At 40.3% G+C, this 20,851-nt stretch overlaps 1 protein-coding gene across 1 annotated transcript in view; it reads left to right on the forward strand.

The window, feature by feature from the left end:
- Positions 1-19,958, forward strand: part of KLF13 (KLF transcription factor 13) — a 33,053-nt gene extending 13,095 nt beyond the window's left edge. The window contains exon 2 of the mRNA XM_064668313.1: positions 14,437-19,958. Coding sequence (XP_064524383.1) covers positions 14,437-14,729 — 293 coding nt within the window. The 3' untranslated portion in view covers positions 14,730-19,958. The remainder of the gene's footprint in view (positions 1-14,436) is intronic.
- The last annotated feature ends 893 nt before the right edge of the window (positions 19,959-20,851 follow it).

Raw genomic sequence — 20,851 nt, forward strand, 5'->3', positions numbered from 1 at the left:
AATAGGCATCTTGCTATTACAACATATATGCCTTTGCAGCATTGCATTTTTATTTACATTTTTATTACGTTTGCATTTTTACCTGACATGTATGACCTGTAGAATTCAGAATCTCAGCTAAAGAATCACACAGGGAATGGTTTACATGTCAACAGGCTTTTAAAGTATGTAGAGAGAAAATGGTGGCTGCTGGGCAGCCCTTCTAGCACGATTTCTATCTACAAGCCACATTCTGCAGTGAGGCATAACTGGGTTTAATGCTAGACTGCTCTGTAAAGGGAAACAGTGAAGACATGGCTGCAGCATGCAAGGGAAGACAGAGTTGCTAAAGAGGCCATGATGTATATATGTATCTCTTAGGAAATTTCAACGTAGTAAAGGTGTTCCTTTCAATACTACTTTGAAAAGGAAAGTAGTGAAAGTATTATTTTCTTTTGAAGAAAGGAATCCAGTTGATTTCTGTATGTGAATACATGGTGAGAGAGGTTGCTTGAGAACACCTCTCTATTTTTGAGTTGTATACATTATATGTACCAAGATGCCCTTGACAAAGCTGTCTTTGAAATATGTGTGTTCTCTGTAAGATCTTTTTGGTCCTGTTCTACATCCAGAGTCACACTCAGATAACAGGCTCATGACTCGTATCCTCCACCACCACCACCGGCTTCCTTCGTCCCTTCCCAGCCCTGGCCATGGCCTGTGCCGTGTCACACCCAGCTGGGGAGCACAGGCAGGGCATGGAGCTCCCTGGAGCGGAGCTGAGCTGAGGGGGTGGTGCTCAGAGAAATGGGGCTGTAGCAGCAATGCTCCTCCATTGCAGGCTAATAAACAGCCTGTCTTCTGTCACAGGATGGGACCTGGGACCTGGGAAGGGACCTGGGCATTCCTGAAGCCTTGCGGGCTTAGAGAGAAGTGGCAGGCCTATCTCAGAAGGAATGCTAAGGGAATCGCATTGCAACATCTCATTACTGACAATTTATTTCTATTTTGAATAAAATATGGCCAAGGTGGTAACACATGCTTTCAGAAACAGCTTGAGACATTGGGTAGGAGCCTGATTTTTCAAAAGCTTGAGTGTACAGCCCTACGAGTTCACTCTGGTGATTAAAGCATTAAGGAAGTCAAAATTAAGAGACAATCAGTGATAAGTGTTGAAAACCTTCTCTTATTTATTTTCTGCTTCTATATGAGAATGAGGCCTAGATGTGTATGTACTTACAAACATTTGTGGTTTTAAAGAATTAACATATGAGAAAGGCTGAAAAAAGATAAAACTAGAAAGGAGCAGGTAACTGGTGTTCTTTTTTCCTTTTCACACAGCTGTGATTGAAGGAGACTGATAGATCAGGAGATGCAAAATAAACAGGGAAGGTATTGTCAGAATATGAGACTTGCAAAAGGTTGAATGTTGAACTGCAACTGTTGTCTTTTCTAAAAAAAATTGACCTCTTTTAAAAGTGAGCACATTAGAATATAAGCACAACTGTTATCGCAGAATCTGATTCCTTTATTAAAACCAAAACCTGAAGCCCAGTTTAAACAGGAAGTGTGGCTTTACAATCTGGGCAGGAGAATTTGAGGTGTATGCTGTGGGGTTATGCATACCTTGAAGGGTAGCTGCCTGGTGTCAATCAACAGATTTACTGTTTGATTATCAGCCCATATAGTTTTATAGCTTTCCAGAGCTGCCTGTTCCCTCAAGCTGGATGCTTAACATGGTCATTGGCAGATGCTGCTCATAAACCACTTCAACACCACCTTGCTCTCTGGCAAACAATCCATCCAGAATGGGAATAAAATAACAGGAAATTCCCACTCCCTCTCTCTTTCATACAGTTGCAATAAACTCTCAGTATCAGATTTTTCACTCAGCTTTACTGCTTTAGCTGTACTTATAAATGCTGAAGTTCCATGTTTCATGCACGCTGTGTTACTGTGAGGTTGTTGATTAAACAGTTCAAAAGTTCAAAAAGAGACATTTCACAGTTAGAGCCAAAGACAACTTTACTAACTTCTGTTTGCTTGGCTTCTAGCAAAGTGAAATCTCATCCTGTCCCCAGATCCTGGGAGATGCTGTGCACATAAAATGTCATAACTTACCCGCAAGGTCTGTGCACTTCAGTTGGAGGCAGATGACATTCAACATCTTCCAGAATTCAGATAAATAAAGTACAGGTCTCTGTTTAGATGAATAATCCTTTAGTCTGTTATTTTGCATAGCGGGACAACCTTTCATTAATTTGATAGGCTTTGCTTTTACAAGCACTGTTCTGTTTTTAGTAGAATAGAATAATAAAAGAATTGTTGATATGTCAACAGAAAAAACTGATTCATGGGGTCATGATTCCTCCTTTGCAGTTATTCACACAAGTGCTGGGGCAGAACTCACAGAGCCAAAGTGGCGTGATTTCAGCATGAATGCATCCACAGTTCACACCAGATTAATATAATTTGTCATTACCTATTTAATTGCTCTCCCACTTAAAACATTACAATTGAAACAGAGATCAGGGGTATTACCATGCGAAGTTTCTGAAAGCCACCACAAAAAATAATTTGTGAGGTCGACTTCCATTGAAAGCAGCCTAAACATCTACAGAAGTTGTTTCTGTGGTCATGGTACAGACAGGGATGGTTTACGATGTTTCAGTTTGATTTCAAACATTGTTGCAATACAAGCATGTTCAGATTCAAGTTTTTAGGTTTGATCTAATTTTTAAGTCCCTGTCTCAGATTAAAATTTCAGACCATCCAAGAAAGCTAACTAAATTTTCCAGCAAGGACTAGGTAACAGTATTTTTTTGGAGAGAAGACCCGTGCATTTTTAGACAAGCAAGGAGTAACCTGTGTCCCACACTGGAAGCTGAGGGAAGAAAGGTCATCAAATTGATGAAGAAAGGAGCACAGTTATCTGTGGGGATTGTTCACAAGAGAATTGCCAAAAAAAGTTACGACTTTAGGAAATCACCACGTGGCATTTTTGTTTTCTGCCATTTGACCTACTGGTTAATTGTGCTACATGTCTAATTTCTCTGTGTGATGAGCACACCATGGGACTGACAGTTTGGCAGCCCGTGAGCTCTGCTGGGACATAACCCCGGGTTTCACAAAAAGGTAGCACAGACTGGGAGAAGAGGGGGAACTCTCCTACACTGAGCCTGTAACCTTTTTTTCCACTGTAAGGAGTGAGCTGAAGAAGGCCAGGTTGCCAAGGAGGATACCGCTCTAGAGCTCCCATGGAGCTGCTGACACTTAGATGTCAGATCTGGAGCTGTTCTGAGTTTGCAGAGCAATTCTGAGGTAGCACAGGAAAGATCCAGACAGCAGTTTGTAATGGAAACCTCGTGTTTCTGTTGGTACCTTAACTACACATTCCCTGTAGATGCCTTTGGGTCCATTGTTTCAGCTATAAGTAAGATGTTTTTCCTCCTGGAGGAGGAAGAATCAAGTCTGAGGAGTTTGTTTTCTTGGCTTCAGTTGTTGTCTGCATAACATTGCCATTAATCACCTTATTTGCTCTAACAGAGGGTGAGTGCTGCAGCCGAAATCATCAGCTTGTAGCAGACAACAAATCAGCATGTTAGGATGTTGCAACAGGAGGGACATCAGACTGCAGATGGCTAAACAGACCTCAGTCCAGCAAGTATATTCATCAAGGTCCACATTATTACTTGAAAGTTTTAACTGGACTCATTTGATAAAAACACTGTGCTTATTATTATATACATTTGGAGAACCCTCCTCTAGTCCTTTGCCACTTTAAAAGGTTTGAATTGGCTCTCCAACATGACAGAAAAAGAAAAAAATCCCACATACCTTCATGGATGTTAGTCTCTGTTATGTTTTAAGAGGCCAGACTTCTCTGGCCTATGCTGAAGACAATCTTCGTATGTAAGGAATGAAAAGAGCCCCTTAAACAACAAGGTTTTGGCTCAAGGCAAGAATTCTAGGCAGAAATTCCTTTGCTGGGATGATGCAATGGGTCAGATTTTCTGATTAGCACATAGATTTTTCAGTGTTTCAACTCCAGTGTTCTTTTCAAGTATATTTGTTTAAAAGTATAATTGACCAATGGAAAAGGAAAAAATTCCCTCATCTTTTAGTTTTGTCATTTGGTAATACCCAGCTGTGTTCAGAGGTTCTATTTACAGTGTTTATTTTCTACTCACAATAGATGTTTTAATAATCATCCTTCTTTATTACATTCATAGATGTGAGTAGAGCAAACTAGAGAAATACAGTCATTAAAGGGCTTCTGTACCAAGCCTCAGAGTTCCCCTCTTTGCAAAGTGTGATACTTCAGTGTGGTTTGCAAATGACACAAAGCCAAGACGCATCTTCCTCTCCCCAGAATTCATCACTCCATCATTTCAGCAGAACACAATTTAATTATCTGGAATTTAAGTGCAAAGGCAAAGGGTCAGCTATTGATCTCCATTCTTGGAACAAGCCACAGGAGAGACAAAATCAAGTGAAAGTTGCTGCTCTTTTAAATTAGTGAATTTGAGCTGTTTTACTGAGAACTGGTCTAGGATTTAATGCCTCTGAGATAATGAGACCCAGGAAGAGTTTTAGGCTTACTGAGCAGAAATTACACACAGCAACTGCAGGTGCTTAAGTCTGAGAGAAAACCCAACTTTTAGTTTGTATTGTTTTAGAGCGTAAGCTCTTTGACACTGAGGCTGTTGTCTTTCATTTTTAAGTTAGGCCTGTCATTGATATTCAGTAAAAGAGCATTATTTACCCATAGGTTCCATCAAGAGAGTGAAAAAATGCTGCTTTTATAACAGGATGTTGCAAAAATCCATGTAAACAAAGGCACTGCACTTAATGGAAGCAGGATCGATAGGAGTTATCCCTGTGGGGCAGACAGGGCCCATTCCAGTCTGCACACTCCCCTAGATGTAGAAGTTGTCCCTGCCAGGCAGGGGAGGTTTCCAGCCTCATGGGTATGTAATGGCTCACATATCTCTCTTTTCTTGTATGGGGGGGTCTCCATTTTGGTCCTGTGTCAGAACTGTTGGGAAAGAGAGTAAAACAGTGAACTTTAGGCTTCAGACTTAAGACAAAATCTCCAAAGAGCAGCATTAGATAACAATGATAAATCCATATAGAACTATAAGGAGACTTCTACCTTATCTTTGAAATTGAATACATTGTAAACACCATCTCATACAATTGTGCAAATTACCATTTACCTTTGTAAGAGACAACTGAAGTTTTGGTTACTCACAGCTTTACAGACTAAGAGGTATTGCTGTAGTGCTTTTGAAGTGTACTTGCTATTAGTGCAGTCACATAGCAAAACTACAGCAAATATGACAGAAAAAGGTCAAGAGAAATACTATTTATGTTGACTTTGACAAGGCCATCTGGAAGTTGTAACGCAGTAACAGCAGTAATGCAGTTGCTGTCACAAAGTTGTGCATTGCTTTTTCTAGTCATGCAAAGAAAACTTTACCTGCCCTGGGAGATGTGGCTAATGAGATACTTCTGTGAGGAGAAAACATACGTGTGCATCTCTTCCTTACCTTACATGGCTAACCTGAACACCCCCAGTACCAATGAGAACTGACATCCAAGAGGACCTGCTATTACTGCATTTGGATACGATCAGTAAATCCCCCAGGAACACTTTGCTAGGAATTTGGAGCTGTTTTGCTAAATTTCAGTGCTTTAGATACTAACAAGAATATTGCTTGTTCACCATCTCATCATGGCTCCCAGCAGTGTTGTGATGGGAGGCTGGGGAGGGCAGCAAAACCAAGGATGCCCTCACCTCCCTTCACTAAGTGAACTCCCATCATTTTGCTAGCAGCTCCAGGCAGCCTGTGACCCTTGGTTAGAAGAATGATGAGGAATCCCTAAGCCATAGGAGTGTTTTAGACATTACACAGATCTCTGTATGCTTGCTCTCCCTTTCTCAGCCTTTAGCTTCACAGTTGTCTTTCTGCTGGCTTTTCTACTGCACTGGATTCTACTGATGTGTCAAATCGAGCCATGAGATGCACACATGCATGCCAAAGTGGTCATGATTTTTAATCTGGTTGAGCTTCAAGACAAAAACTCTTGAACATATTTAACACATTCACCCCACCCACCCACCCAGCTACCCACCCAGCTCTGTTTTCATGTAGTTTGTGACTTCAGAGCTTCACAAACCCCCTAGAGCAGCTGATTTTCTATAGTTTCAAAGAGAAGGGAACACATAAGATGGGGGGAGGGTGTAAGGAAGAGAGAAGAGCTAAACCATAAACTTGTAAAAGCAGGAAGGGACAAACTGCACAGGGAAATCCCAGTATTAGCGAGGACAAACATTATGTCTCTGAGTACAAGAGTGCAGTAAAACAAAGGAGCATCAGACTCTCAGTGCTCAGGTCTACAGATACAGATGTGAATTTCAAACTGGAAATCCTAACGGGATTTTAGTGACTTTTTAATGATCTTCAGTTGATGAGAAAGAATTTAATTTCTCAATTGCCCAGCAGGATTACCTGTGTTTTGAAGTTCTCTCTAGCAGAGAAAGACTATGGTGTAAACACAGCTAGAAAGAAGAAAACCAAACAGAATGCACTATGTATCCGTGGAACTCTTAACACTTGATACCAGTGCAGAGAAGATCATAAAAATACATGTTTTGAAAATATGCTTGGTCTTTCTGGCATGGACTTTGGGTTGGTTGCTTCTTTGCCATGGCAGTGCATGGCACGTTAGTGCATCTTAGTACTGTTAGGAGAACTCAAAACAGACAGTGTTTTGAAGGGCTGCATCACTCACCAACAATTTGCAAAATTACTCAGGAGGACAAAAGTACAAGGAAATGAAAGCAGCTTAGCATAACACTGGAAAATGTTTCTTGTCCTTAACATGTTGTAGGGAATCAACTCAGACTCCCTGGGTCCTACTGCAATGCCAGAAGGCATAGTCACATTTTCAGCATAGATCTAAAATCTATTTCAAGATTTCTCTGTGAAGTAGAGGACAGACTTTCATGGTCCTTACCCTTGGCTGTTTAGCCCCTTGTTAGCTGTCTTTGGAATTCCCTTGTGCTTATAAACACAGGGAGTTCAGTGGAAGTTGAAAATACAAATGAAATTGTTCCCTTAAAAGATCAGATCTCCAGTTAGTCACTTAGTAAAAATGTGAGGCATTTCATCTTCATGGAGGGAAAGCTGCCAAGAAATGTTAATGAAGAATATTAAAAACTTTGCATTTCTTTACTAGCAGGAACTATAGAAACTACACTTTCTGATGAACAGTTGTTCCCTGACAAGTAGTCAGAAAACAGTTTAGACTGACTTTTTTGATTTCATAAAAATAGTGTGTTTCATTACTTCAGTTCAGATTAACGTCATTATTGTCTTGAAAACTGTCCCCAAAGCTAAAGGAATTAAAATAGTGTTATAAAAAAACATACCAAAAGAAGTAAAACATTGTGGTCAACTAAAAATAAAATTACTGTGGGCTTCTTTGTTTGCTGAATTCTTCTGCAGTTCAAAGTTTTTTTAATTTTTTAACTGAGCATGAAAAAAGTTATCCACATCGTTTTAGCCTTTATTTCACTCTTTCATTCAAAACCTTAGCAAAGTATGTAGCAATATTTATTTTTATTAAATTTATGCCCATTTCATTTTAAAGCCAATTTGCTGTAAGATTTATTTTCCAGATCCTGGAACATAACTTCCAGCTACTTACTGGGTGTGTGAAGTGGTCCAGAACTAGGTTTGGGTTGGGAGTGGAACACAGGGCTTAATTTACTGAACACACAGTGGTGCCCTGCAGCAGAGAGAAAGCAAGAACTAAGCAGGAGTCAATCAGGAGCTAACATGGTAGGCAGAAAATGACTTGGTAAAGCTAACAGGTTCAAATTTCAGATGATTCTTAATTCACTGTGCAAAGATGCAGAATAAAAAACATGGATATTTAAAAAATGCCAAGCTATAGAACCTCACACAGAGCAGTTCAGCCTGGGCATCCCTGTTTAAAAAGATATTCAGTAAAGCCATGGAATGCGTATTTTAGACAATGGATTATGTTAGAATGATTCTGCTTTGACAAAAGAGAAGCAAATGTGGCTGATAAAAATACAGTTAAGTAGTTAAAATTAGTGTAAACTGAGTTTTCAGCCATTATTGAACAAGTTTGAAATAAAAGCCTAGAATATAACTGATAGGATGTAATCCGTTTAAAAAAAAAAAAAAAAGAAAAGAAAGATTGTTTCCATTCTGGTGAGAGTGAGTGCTAGTATTTGTAAGAGGACCAGAAATCTGCATGGAACAGAGGAGAGGAGCTATTTTGGTTTGGGGCAGATCTGACTGGGGAGGAATTTTTCACTACTGACATTTCTCTGCTTTGCAGCCATTATCATTATAGTACCTGAACATGTGTGCTCAGCATTTGCTGTTTGAGGTGTTCTAGTCAGCTGAGGTTTAACAGATCAGTCATGTGCTGTGAGCTGTGCTCCCACATGGAGCAATACAGGACTTCCAGAGCAAACAGTAACACAGATGTAAACACTTAAAATGTAAACTTGCCTCTTTCAAGAAATATTCATACATGTCTAAATGAGTCAATGAAAATGTTAAGGTACAGAAAATAAACCAAGCATTTAAATAGTGGATACTATGGTAGCTGTTGAAGCTCCTGCTTGGGAGTAGTTTCCTATGCACATAGAAAACAATGATCCAATAATTTATTAGTTTAATGACTGGATTTGTTATGATCAAAAGAAAGATGTGCACACTTTGAAGTGAGGTTGTATATGCCTGGCTCTGTCCCTGCTGGAATTCTGAGAACTCCAGTTCCTAAAAAAAGGTCACTGACAGATAATGGAATTAGCAGAACTTGCCTGCTTCTGTCAGCAGGTCCTAATGCAACCCAGGTCCTTGTGTGTCCCAGGGTCTGGTAACATGGGAACTGGAGCTTTTATTGGATTGGGACGTTCTTACCACACTCCCATCAGGGGTTTCCAGTGTCTAGTGACAGTCAAATTCACCCTCTAACTTTTCTTTTCACTGAGAGCATTACTAAAACATCCTAATTTCCCCGGGACTAGTGAAGCTTAATGTTGCTGACTTTGCTACCTCTGTTAGATGGGTGTGAACAAGATACCCAAAAGCTGTTGTACAGACACAACAGCAGATGTAAAATACTACTGCACTTGCCTTACTTGGTTATATCACTCCCAAAATCATTAATTTAAAACTAACTAGTTTCATTTGATAGGAATTAGGAATTGTGAGGCTTTGGAATTTTTTGATCCTTTTTTAAATACTTACTAAAGAAAGCACCATTTGTCTAACATCAAAGCAACATCAAAGCTATGCATTACTCTTTCTTGCACCAGGAAGGTTAAGGACTTGGGTTTTGGCCATGCAAATGGGTTTCTTTATAAACAAAGAGAATAACAGAAACAAAAATATTCATAAATATGTATCAGTGCTATTGAATGACGACCTTTTCTCTTTTTTTTTTTTTTCAATAACATCCACGCTCAAGAAGCATAGTCTGCTTGGCTGAATGTTCTTTCCCAGGGTAGCATTTCCTCTCCTGGAGGAAGGCTGCTTCTGTCACATCTCTGTTTAACTGTCTGGCCCTCATCCTCCCCACCCAGCCTGCTGATCCATGTTTCCAAATATACTCTTAATTACATATATGAAAATGTAGAAATATAAGAATAGCACACAGTGGCATGTTCAGGTTTCTAGTCTGTTTTTATAACAACATACAATGATGTTCTGTGAAGCAGCAGAACAGATTAAAGATCACAGAAAATTGTTTCTGGCTTACTGTTTCTGGTTTTGCAGGCACTTGTGGAATTCCCAGTATACAAATTTCTTTGTTATTGCATGTCCTTGGCATATGCTGGAAGAGCTTAACATAATGTGCAGGGTTATTACATGAGTTAAATTGAAAAAATAGCCCACAGTACATGGTTTGACTTGCTAGTACACTGATCTGTAGGGCAGCAGATATCACACTTCAGACTGTTCAGACACAATTGCCTAATCCTTGCACTGTAGTTCAGAAAATGGTTGGTGTCACAGTTGTCTTAAACTGCTTGGGCACTTCAGTCAGTATCAGGTTATTTTTAAAGTATGCTCAGGCCTACACAGTACTTGGTATCTGTTTTTAAATGACACTCAAATGCTGGATATCATAGAGATGAACTGGTGAAGCAGGAAGGAGATAACTCCAGGTCTGTACAGCAGTGTCACTACATAGGAAAGGAGTCCTTAAAACTACATGTGCACTAAAAGTACAGTACCAATCAAGTTCAGTAGACATCAGATCTGGTTCCACAGTCTCTGTAGTTTTTGTTTCCCATATCTACATACAGTTGCCTCAATATATATAATGATTGACAAATATAGAATAATACAAAGGGCCTTTATAAAGGCCAGGCTGGCTCTAGATACTTCTGAATCCCTTCCAGCAAGAGAGGAGAGAAGTGCCTTTTTTAAATTCTGTTTCTATAGCCCAGGCAATTCCATGTTTCCCTTGGCAGTCAGCTCTGCCAGACAATATGAGCAGCACGAGCAGCCAGATCTGTGCCTCTGGAATGAATTCAGAACTCAGTGCACCTGCACAGCTCACGTACTTTCACTCACTGAGCACTGCAAGTTTCTTAATGCAGCTTTACACACTTCTTTTTTTTGGACTGGGTGGAGTTCAGGAAAAAGCCAAAAATGTTCTTGTTTGTGTAATTTTCAGTTAAGATCAGCTGAATTCAATTCTCAAATGTGATGTCTTCCCATCAGCTTGTGTAGCTCTAAACACAAGTTATGTGTTGTCATGTGCTCTGGCAGAGGAGCTAGAAAGGTTACTGTTTAGTAGGATTTGGAACATGGAAATCCAAACCTATTTAAAATTGTGAAAGAATAATTTACAATATTCCTTCCTTACAATATTCGAATCCCTTAAAGGCATCTCTCACTTGCCTCTCCAAAGAGTAAAGAAGCCTGAGTTGCTTTTTGGTTCATTTTTTTTCAAGCATCTTTACCTTTTGGAGACTTACCACTCTTTGAGACTTGCTAGTAAGGCTCATAATGCACAAAGATACTGCTGCTGCCAAGGCACAGCATTAACACTCTCAACATTCACATTCACGTGATTGTTTCCTGCCACATCTAAGATATTTGATAACATTTCTGCATTAATCTGTAAGATCACATTCTTCACTCGGGGTACAAAGGTAAAACTCTGACTTGGGCATTGCCTAAGTGGAGCTGAATGAATCCTTATTGTGTTCTGTGCAGCCATTTTAATGGTGAGAGCTCTTTGTTGAGCACAACATGTCCATGGGCTGCTGCTTATGCAAGAACGTTGTACTGTGGCTGCCTGTTCCTTAATGAGATTAGGCAATCAAGTCATATAATCTCTCATTCTGTTGATTGCTTTACTGCTGGTAAAAGGACATTTATATAACTTACCTACACAGAAAACCACATCCCTTCTGTTTGAGAGATGAGAACGATGACAGGCTGTGAATTTCCATGTGTGGTTTTGGAGCAGCAACTTGGTCTTGTCTTAATTAATACCCCACAGCAACTTTGTTCCAGACTGTGTATTAATTTTTTCTGAACAATAATGACTCTCATATCTTGACACAAGGCATCCAGCATTTCCTCACAATACAGTTTTTCTTTGAAGAGGAATTGCTAAACCTCAACAAAGCTGGGAAACACTCTAGAGAGCTATCACCACTACTAGAGTGATGCCAGCTGTTAGTAGAAAACCACTTGACCAAGAAACTTAAGACAACTACCAAGAAGATGTCAGATCAAGACTAGAGAAGACTGAGGGGAAAAATAGTCCCTAGGAAGGGGGAGGACAGAGGACAGTAGAAATGTAGTGGAAGACAGACAACATTTTTTGGCTCAGCACCCAAATCCTCACCACCATCATTAATATCAAATCAGAGGGTGAGTAGGAACCTGAATGTTCTCATCCAGATCTGATGTGCAGTGGAGAGAGGGGAGATAAGTTGTGCCATACCTTCATTACCTGTCTGTTAGTGCTGGATAACACAGGTCTTACACAATCCTGCTTCAGAACCTCTCTCTTGTGAGGAACTGGAATGTTGTCCCTACTGCTGGCTCCCCAATGATAGAATCATAGACAAGAGCAGCTGATGCCATGCAAACTGCTGAAAAAAAAGGTACCATTTTGTTTGTGCTTCATGGTGTTCTCAACAGCAGAAGCAAAACACTGCATGAAAACTTTTGCCTTTCTTGTCTGCAAGCAGTCATTTCATGGGACAGTTCTTCAAGGGAAGAACATTTGCTGACACCATTTGTAACACCAATAAACACAGAGAAAATGGACTCAGGCAAAAGCCAGTGCCTTACCAAAAAATGATGGCATAGCTGAGGGATGAGAAACTCCAGTTTGCAGGCCAGATCCACCTCCACCTCTCAGACCATGTCTCACTGCCCTTCCCAGAGGTTCCAAAGTCCTCATAGAATTTTCTCTGTTGTATGACCAAAACACAGGGAGAAGACTGGTGAATCTGGTTTCACAACAGGGATGACTTGGCATGTCCCACCACAGGCAGGAGCATATCTGAGAAAAGATATATGAAAAACAGCCAAAATATATGTTTCCCATTTCTATCAGCAGAGCGGGAGGTCACTCCCTAACAGCAGGGAAGGCAGGCAGGAGAAGGCTAAGGAGGACACTGAATGGGTTTGCACAGGTTATTTTAAGCAACAAGACTATATCCTTCAAAACCAGCTGGTTGTGGTTGTATTCTTAAAATCATTTGTGGAGCCCTACGTTTCTTAGGCTTTAGTTCAGGGGAAGCCAACTGAAAGCAGTTCTGTTTGTCTTTGCTGCCTTTTGCAGAGCACTAGAGGTGGTGCTCATGGTTCTCCATCTGCAGATCCCGTTGGGTCCTGCACAGATACACCATTGCATTATGCAGTGTAGTTGGAGGGGGAATGAAATCCACCAAAGGTGCTTAAGAACAGCTGGTCTAATGAGACCTAAATAATCAATGAAACATCTTTCTCCTAAATAATCAATGAAACATCAGGAACACTTGCTTTCTCCAGATTCTTGAACAAAATCCTATTTAAAAAAAGACTTGCCTATCTGTTCATTGAGACACTCTTTGAGATTTGGCTGAAGTATCTTGCAGGCATCATGAACAGAGAGGAGAGGAACTTATAAAACTATTTTTCTGAGCAGGAGCCTCCTAAGTAGATCCTGGAGATAAATGTTACAGCCAAATGTGTGAATTTAAAGCAGAGTATTGGCTGCTTAGATTGAAGGTTTTCTGGGGTCAGTTTTGCTCTCTGTTTTGATTAAGGTGCATTGAATTTCTCCAGAAGGCTAATTTCTTTCTTTATTTTCCATTTAGTGTAGTGTGGGGAGAACTTTTCTTTCTTATTTTGCTACAGAATTTATATAGCTCTCTGGGCCTCTTGAACTGGCTATTCAGAATTAGAAACATTAGGATTATTGCAAGTAGGAAGTTACTAAAATTATAACTATGAAAAATTCTCTGTGTATTCACAAAAGAATAACATGTTCTTAATGAGTAACAAATAAGGAATATGAGATGTTCAGACTCAGTGACAGTAAGAACCAAAGCAATATGCAGAAGTAGTAGCACATTTCATGATTCAATGTTTTCATTTTTATCAAACGGAGAAGCTAAGAATGGAAACAGATAATGTGAGGTGCCCAAGGCTATGCAACACATCAGTGGTGAAGCTGGGAATACATTCCAGATATCCATCTGCACAACAACAATGTGCAGAGCTTCTCAGGCTGCACATCTCCCACAGTGCCCACGTGCAGAGCTCCTGCACAGCATCTGTCCTGATCCCTTCAATGTGACACATTTACCTGGTTGGAATACAGTGCTCCCTGCCTCCCTTCTGGAGGCATAAGGCAGGGAACACGAGAAACCACAGTGCTTTGTAGCAGATGCAGAAAACACAGGCGTGGCTGTGGAGAATACAAAGTGGGAGCCTCAAATCAGTGCCTCAACATTGCCAATCTTCATTTTTACCAAAATTGCTTGTAAATAGCTGAAGAGGGAGACTTCATCACACCTTCTGAACTTCAGCATTGAGTCAGACACATAGGGACAGCTTGGAGGAATAAGTGAATATACTATAAAGCTCAGTACAGGTATTATCAAGTAATGAAGTTAAGTCCAACAGAGCACAAGAGATTTGAAATGTGATATCCATGAAAGGATCAGGAGCCCAGAGTCCCTGAAGATGCAGTTATCAAATAAGGTATATCACTAGCTGGACTGGCAGTACTTTTTGATGGACTGGAATACCAGAGCAGCAGAGGGTACCACGTTCCCCATCCAGGTAGTGGCTCTGCCTCGCTCCCAGCCTTTCTGTTCTACCCCGCGCGTACAAAGCCCGGCGGAGTCCGTGCTGTGCTCTAACCTGCCGTGTGTGCCTCCCGCAGGTGAGCGGCCCTTCGAGTGCAGCTGGCCGGGCTGCACGAAGAAGTTCGCCCGCTCGGACGAGCTGGCGCGGCACCACCGCACCCACACGGGCGAGAAGCGGTTCCGCTGCCCCCTGTGCGAGAAGCGCTTCATGCGCAGCGACCACCTGACGAAGCACGCGCGGCGCCACGCCAACTTCCAGCCGGGAATGCTGCGGGGCCGGGCGGGCAGCGGCTCCAGGGCCGGCTCCCTCAGTGACCACAGCCGCTCGGACGCCTCCAGCCCCACGCTGAGCCCCGCCAGCTCCCCGTAGCCCGCCCCGCTGCCCGCGGACCGCGCCTCCGACGCCCAGGGGACTTCGGCTTGTGTTGCACACCTTTGGAAAACTGTTGTTTCCCTCCCCTACGCCCCCTTCTTAAAAAAATCAGTAAATAGCTTCCTCCCACTGCAATTTCTAGTCAAATTTGCTTCACCCGACCACACGAGTGGCTATTCTAACCTCATGGACGGACAAACTTACATGTTACACTTAGTGACTCCTGCTGTCTCAATATGTCATATATTTTGCAACCATTTATGGATCCTCTTCATTATTCTTTATAAGAAAATGAGAAAAAATAAAAAAAAAAGGCAAAAAGCCCCACAATTCACCTCAGGTGTCAAAGTAGTTTATAAGACGGGATTGCACAACATGAGCGTACATACAAATGAACTCTGTTGGATTTGTGTCCCCCTTCTCCTTTCTCAGGGATGGATATTTATGTTACACAATAATTACAATGAAGACACACCCTAACCACGGCCTTACTCTGTAAATATAATTGCACTCAGAAGATTTTGTTAGGTTCTTTCACACATTGGGAAAACAAACAAACGATACGGAAACCAAACCAATACTGGAATGTAGTACCAGACTCATCCATTGTTTGTTTTCCTCATTATATACCTATGTTGGGGAGTGTCTAAACAGAAGTCCTGTCTTTCTTCAAGCTGCCCTCTGCTTTTGATGGCAAGCCGCCTTTTCACTTCATGCTGAAGATGCTCCAAAACCAACTTTCTATTGCAAAAATCTCTGGGAGGTTGATAAACTTGTTTGTTGGTTTGTTTCATGCTAGATAAAATTCTGAGAAAAACATTTAAACAAGATGCCTTAAAAGTAAGTAACCTAAATCACGAAGAAACATATTTACACTGGGTAACATTTCTTGCAAGGTGGCCTGGAGTCTCAGAGGCTTTCTGTCGTCACACTCTCCAAGTTGTTAAGCTATCTGCACTGCCTGCTCAGTATGGGACCAACAGAATATTCAAATCAAACCACACTGACTTGAACAATTTCCTTTATTTCTTTCTCTCTCTTCTTTTTTTTTAATGAATTGTGGAAATAGCATTACTGAACCAATGCCCACCAAAACTGTTATCAAGGTACTTACCTGCTGTACAGCTGTGTCTTAGAAAAACAAATTGGCTAAGACATAGTTTCTGTATTCTGTTGCATCAAAATTGTGGTTGCTGATGAAAGAAGTGAAAATCATAAGGTATCTTCTGACTGGAAAAGTAAAATATGCATTAAGTTTTAAATTAAAGTGACTATAGCTCAGCACTACTACAGGTTTCTCAAAAATACACATACCAGCATAAAGCAAGGTGCTCTTATTTCTGAATAACTGCTTGATAACAGAAAGGGAATATTGGCTACTTTTCAATAACTTTCAAATATTTGACACTAGATAGAGCAGAAGGAGGTGGATTTTTATGTTTTGTATGGTAGAAAACATAGCAAAAGTGCAGGAGCATTGTGATGTACTGAAGACCTCACTGGCAGCAAATACACTTTCCGTGTTTGTCTGGTCTGATAGTGCATATTATAACTTCAGGTCCTTTTGATTCTGGAATTTTGGGGGATCCTGTTTTTACTGTAGGGTATAAATGAAGTTAAGTGTAGCATGGTGAGAAGAAGCTCTCGATGCCAAACCTGTCATTTGATGTTAAGTGAATGCTCCCAGATTCCAAATGAACCTGTATCTTACTTGCTGCTTTGCATTGATCCAATTTTGCAAGGTTTTGTTGTACTGTATGTTAACTGTGAGAGGCTAATGTAGGTTTCCAAGTAGTTTCATAGGTACTTCCATAATATTTACATTATTCCTGATACTACACATTCTATTAGTTGTATAGATAAATACTTAAAGACAAAGTGCAGATATTTCAGTATTTTTTCACATTCATTTTCTCCAGATTTCACCTCTTGGAAAATCACAATTTCCCCTTTTGGATTGGAAGTCGTGCGAGGCATAATTCTACTGCTTCATTTCACAGAAAAAGAGGATTGCTAGGGTTTTTTGCAAGATGACAAGTATTGTTGAGTTTATATGATGGGTTGCTGAACCTCTGTGAGTTAGGGGAAAGCCAGGTCTGTTTGCCTCTACAGATTTCCTCTGTTCTTATTTTATGTTTTTTTAAAATCTACTGAGATACACAATTTTAACAACTTGATACAATTCAGGTAACAGGAATTCACATTCCAATCATTTCTGTGACTGCTGAAAGAGCTCTTCTGCTGTAGTTAGTAAAGAGGCATTTAAGATATCTAGCTCAAGGAATTCTACAGGTCAGCTGTGTCTTGTGCACATACTTCAAAACAAGTCATAAACACATTTCTCATTATTATACCTTAATACAGGGATATGGAGGGCAGGAGGAACAACCAAAAACAGAAGGAGCACGAAGTATCAGCAAAAATTACAGGCTTCGTGTTCCAAATTCAGTTTGTTATATCATCATCTTTTCCAACAAGAGCATCATTTAATCTTCAGGAAAGGAGGAACCGCTCCAGTCCATTTATTTAGGGCTCAGTAATTCAGCAGATGCATTCCAAACAAGTTGTTTTAATAATTGCCTGAAGAAGGAATATTTGCACCAGGCTTTATTAGTGCTGAGATTGTAGAATATAAAGATTATGGAACAACCTGTTCTGAGGGACATAGAACTATGCAGTCTTTAACTCTAACAGTAAACTAACATTTTACATATATTCATCATAGATATTACTACTAATTCTCCAAGTTTTAGCAGGAAAAAATAAATTGGTTCAAAGTCAAATTTCCAGTTCAGTCCTTTCATTTAATGAGAAGAGTATGGGACTGGATATAGCCAACACAGCTACACTTTCAGGAAATTCTCTGAAATTGGTCATTAAAACTTTTTTTTCTACATCTTTGTTGTAAATTCCTCAGCGTGTGTTAGGGTGACGGTCAAGTTACCGTGTTTTAAAATCCCAGCTAGAGTTTGAAAGAACTCCATTAAATGTTTAATACATCATAGTTTTAGGATAAATTATGAATTCCAAACCACTAGTAGTTTCCAAAACTGAATGTGAACAGAACTTCTCATAATATTTTCATATGAAAAAAGAGTATTTGTTGTTTTCCAGCATCTGCTAGAAATGGCTAATGACCAGCAAGTTCATTAGACTCCATTCTCATGATGGTTCCTCCTGAGTTTTGCAGATAGAACAAGTCAAAATTGTTCAAACAGCTCAAATTGTGTTTTGAAATCTGAGTGCTTATCCAAACTAACCTCAGGTTTTTGCCCTTGTAGTTTGCCCCAGTGGTGTAATCTAAACCAGTCCTGGCATAGCAACAAACAGTCACACTCAGGCAGTCCTGCCCTGGCAAGGGGCAGGTTTCCTCACAGACCTGTGTCTGGAGGGGTGTGCATCTCTCCTGCCTCCTCTGTTGCCCCAGCAGCCTGCTGAGGTGAGTCCTCACAAGCGGCAACACTGCCATTGTGGGTTTTTTAATTTTAATTTCAGACTGCAACAACAGGTTTATTATTATTAAGGAAGCCCTGAAAGTTTGTCTGTTTTTCTCCAGCCACAATTCTGGCTTTGGCTGGAAGAGTTGAGCTGAACTGCCTTGCTGCAGGAAATGGGTGCAAGCTAAAAATCATCATTTCACTACCACCAGTCACCTGGAGATAGAAACTCAGTCGCCCCTTCCATTAACCTCATCCTCTGCAAAGGCCCAATGGCAACATGGGTTCAGTTTTCATCTTGCTTCTTAGAAGGCAGTCCTGGGATATTCCTGGCAGCTAGATTCTGAGAGAATTTTTTATGTCTGCAAATTAGTTGTTCCTTGCTTTTATGATACATGCATACTATCTGTTTACATAACCACAAAGGTATATATTTATGACAAGTCATCAGAAGCCTCTGTTTGATGGTTAACATCTAATTCCTGTATGTATCCTCTTCTCTATTGCATTAACCCTTGCAATAATGGTAGCTGTGAGAGCCTTGAAAACCTCAGTCCCCTCTCTGCAGACGTTCAGTGCTTTCCCTGTTTCGTGCATCTGGGCATTAAAGGCCGTGTGAGGAGCTCACCTGTTTGTAGCTATTCCCATTCACAACTGCCTTTCTCCAGGTCTTTGTCATGAGCTACAGAATTTGTACTTTGTGAAGTGCATTGTTGTTTTGGAGAACATGGTTTGTGAAGAATAAGGAAAATCAACTCTACATGCTTAAATCTTGCTTTTTCATTGCCATTTGATTTACTAATTTCATCAGGTAATGCCTAGAAACTAACTTGCAGGTGCTCTTTTACTCCATCACACCATGTGTTTGTGCATTGGGTGCTAACATAGTCTGTGTCAGTGAATGGTTGATGAACATGTGTATTTGTAACTCCTTTGGGGATAAAGCTAAAGCCTTAGGCAGAAGAAAGCAACCAAATTATACTTGTTTATCCCATAAACCAGAATATAGAATGCAAAAGCCCATTCACTGGTATAGGTGTTTTTATATATATATATATATATATATATTTATATATATAGATTTATATAAGCATATGCACATATATATAAATGCATATATGTGTGTATATTGTATAGTATGTGTGTATACATAAATACACAGCAGTGTGTCTGTATTACACACTGAATAATGAAGGGATATCTACAGAGCAAAACCAGGGATCCAGTTCATTATAGGTAGTGATGGGTCTGAACCAAATCTCTGGATCCAAATACCATTGCATCTGGAAAGGTTGAACCTGTTGGAGGTTTGTGGTTGAGTTTCATCTCTGGTTACAGCTGCAGTGCTTGTGTCTGTTGTGCATTCTGGGGGACGTGTGTGGGAGCACATGTGCTTTTCCACAAGCACATGCCTGGATGTGTGCCATGAGTGTGCACGTATTCACATCGATTCTTCCAGCTTTGGTGAACTGCAAGGCTGCTGCTGTCATCCTCACTTGTACAGCTTCACCAGCAGCACATGAATGCTTCCATGGCTCATTTTTCAACTCTAAGTCACTACATTGAAGTATTACAGTTGTACAGTTATATGTTCATCTATTCTTGCTCTGCTGTAACTTTTTATGTATTTTGTACTGCATAGATTATATATTGTGATAATGTCCTATGCAACAACAGGAAAAGGAAACAAAGGAAAAAGGAAGAAACTTAAGAACTGTAAAATATTGTCTTAACTTGTATGCATGGTTAGTGACGTTTACATTTTCCAAAATAAACTGTAACTATGAAATATTGGTTTTCTCTTAATTTCTTTCTCTATGTATCAGCTAAAAGCCATCAGTTTTTAATGTTTCTGCTGTTCATTTGATGCTTGATATCTTGTTTGATATCTCTGTTTAAATTTCATCCAGTGTTATTGTTTAAAATGGGATTCTTTTTAACCATTGAGAGAAAGCTTCTGTGATGTTTGTTGTGTATGTTGTGTGCTCTTCTCTGCTTTAACTAGTATTTTTTAATTCCTTTCTCAAAGCTGGTATATACCGTATTTTTCTTTACAAGATGGTTATGGGATTAATATGCACGATTTGAAGGTCAGAGAGTCAGCCATCCTTTTTTTTCAAAGCCCAGTTTTTGCACATTTGTGATATCATCTCCACAAGTGGCAATGTCCTGACAAAACAGCAGCAATATAATCTCACAAGGATCTCAAAATGTTCTTTCCTGATTTTAAAGATGAGGGAATTGAAACACAGATGTGAGTGACTTCCTCAAAAACATGAGGCATTTGCAGATGTGAAGGAATGAGTCCGAAGTTTCTTAGATGTACAGGGTATGTGACACTTCCAGGCACTGCTTGTGAAAATAGAACCCAAAGAGTAGCACTTCAGAAGTCGTCCTACATGAAAGATCTGCCTTGGGTTTGATAACAGAAGAGCAGTCAAGGACTGTTTTCTAAACTTGCTGGGAGAATGAAAAGAGAACCAATTCCTTCCCAAAGGATTGGGGTTTCAGTTGACATTGTGCTGCCTTGATACTGCACTGTTATGTGCTTCCCCACCCAGACACCCACACTCTGAAACGTGTGTTTACACATTCTCACCTGCACAAAACCTTCCCTCCAGTTCCTGAACGCATGCATGGGTTTCTGTCTTGCCTGTGACTCAGCATGTGCCATGAAATGTT

The sequence above is a fragment of the Pseudopipra pipra genome, chromosome 12 (genome assembly GCF_036250125.1).
Source record: "Pseudopipra pipra isolate bDixPip1 chromosome 12, bDixPip1.hap1, whole genome shotgun sequence".
Classification (NCBI taxonomy): domain Eukaryota; kingdom Metazoa; phylum Chordata; class Aves; order Passeriformes; family Pipridae; genus Pseudopipra; species Pseudopipra pipra.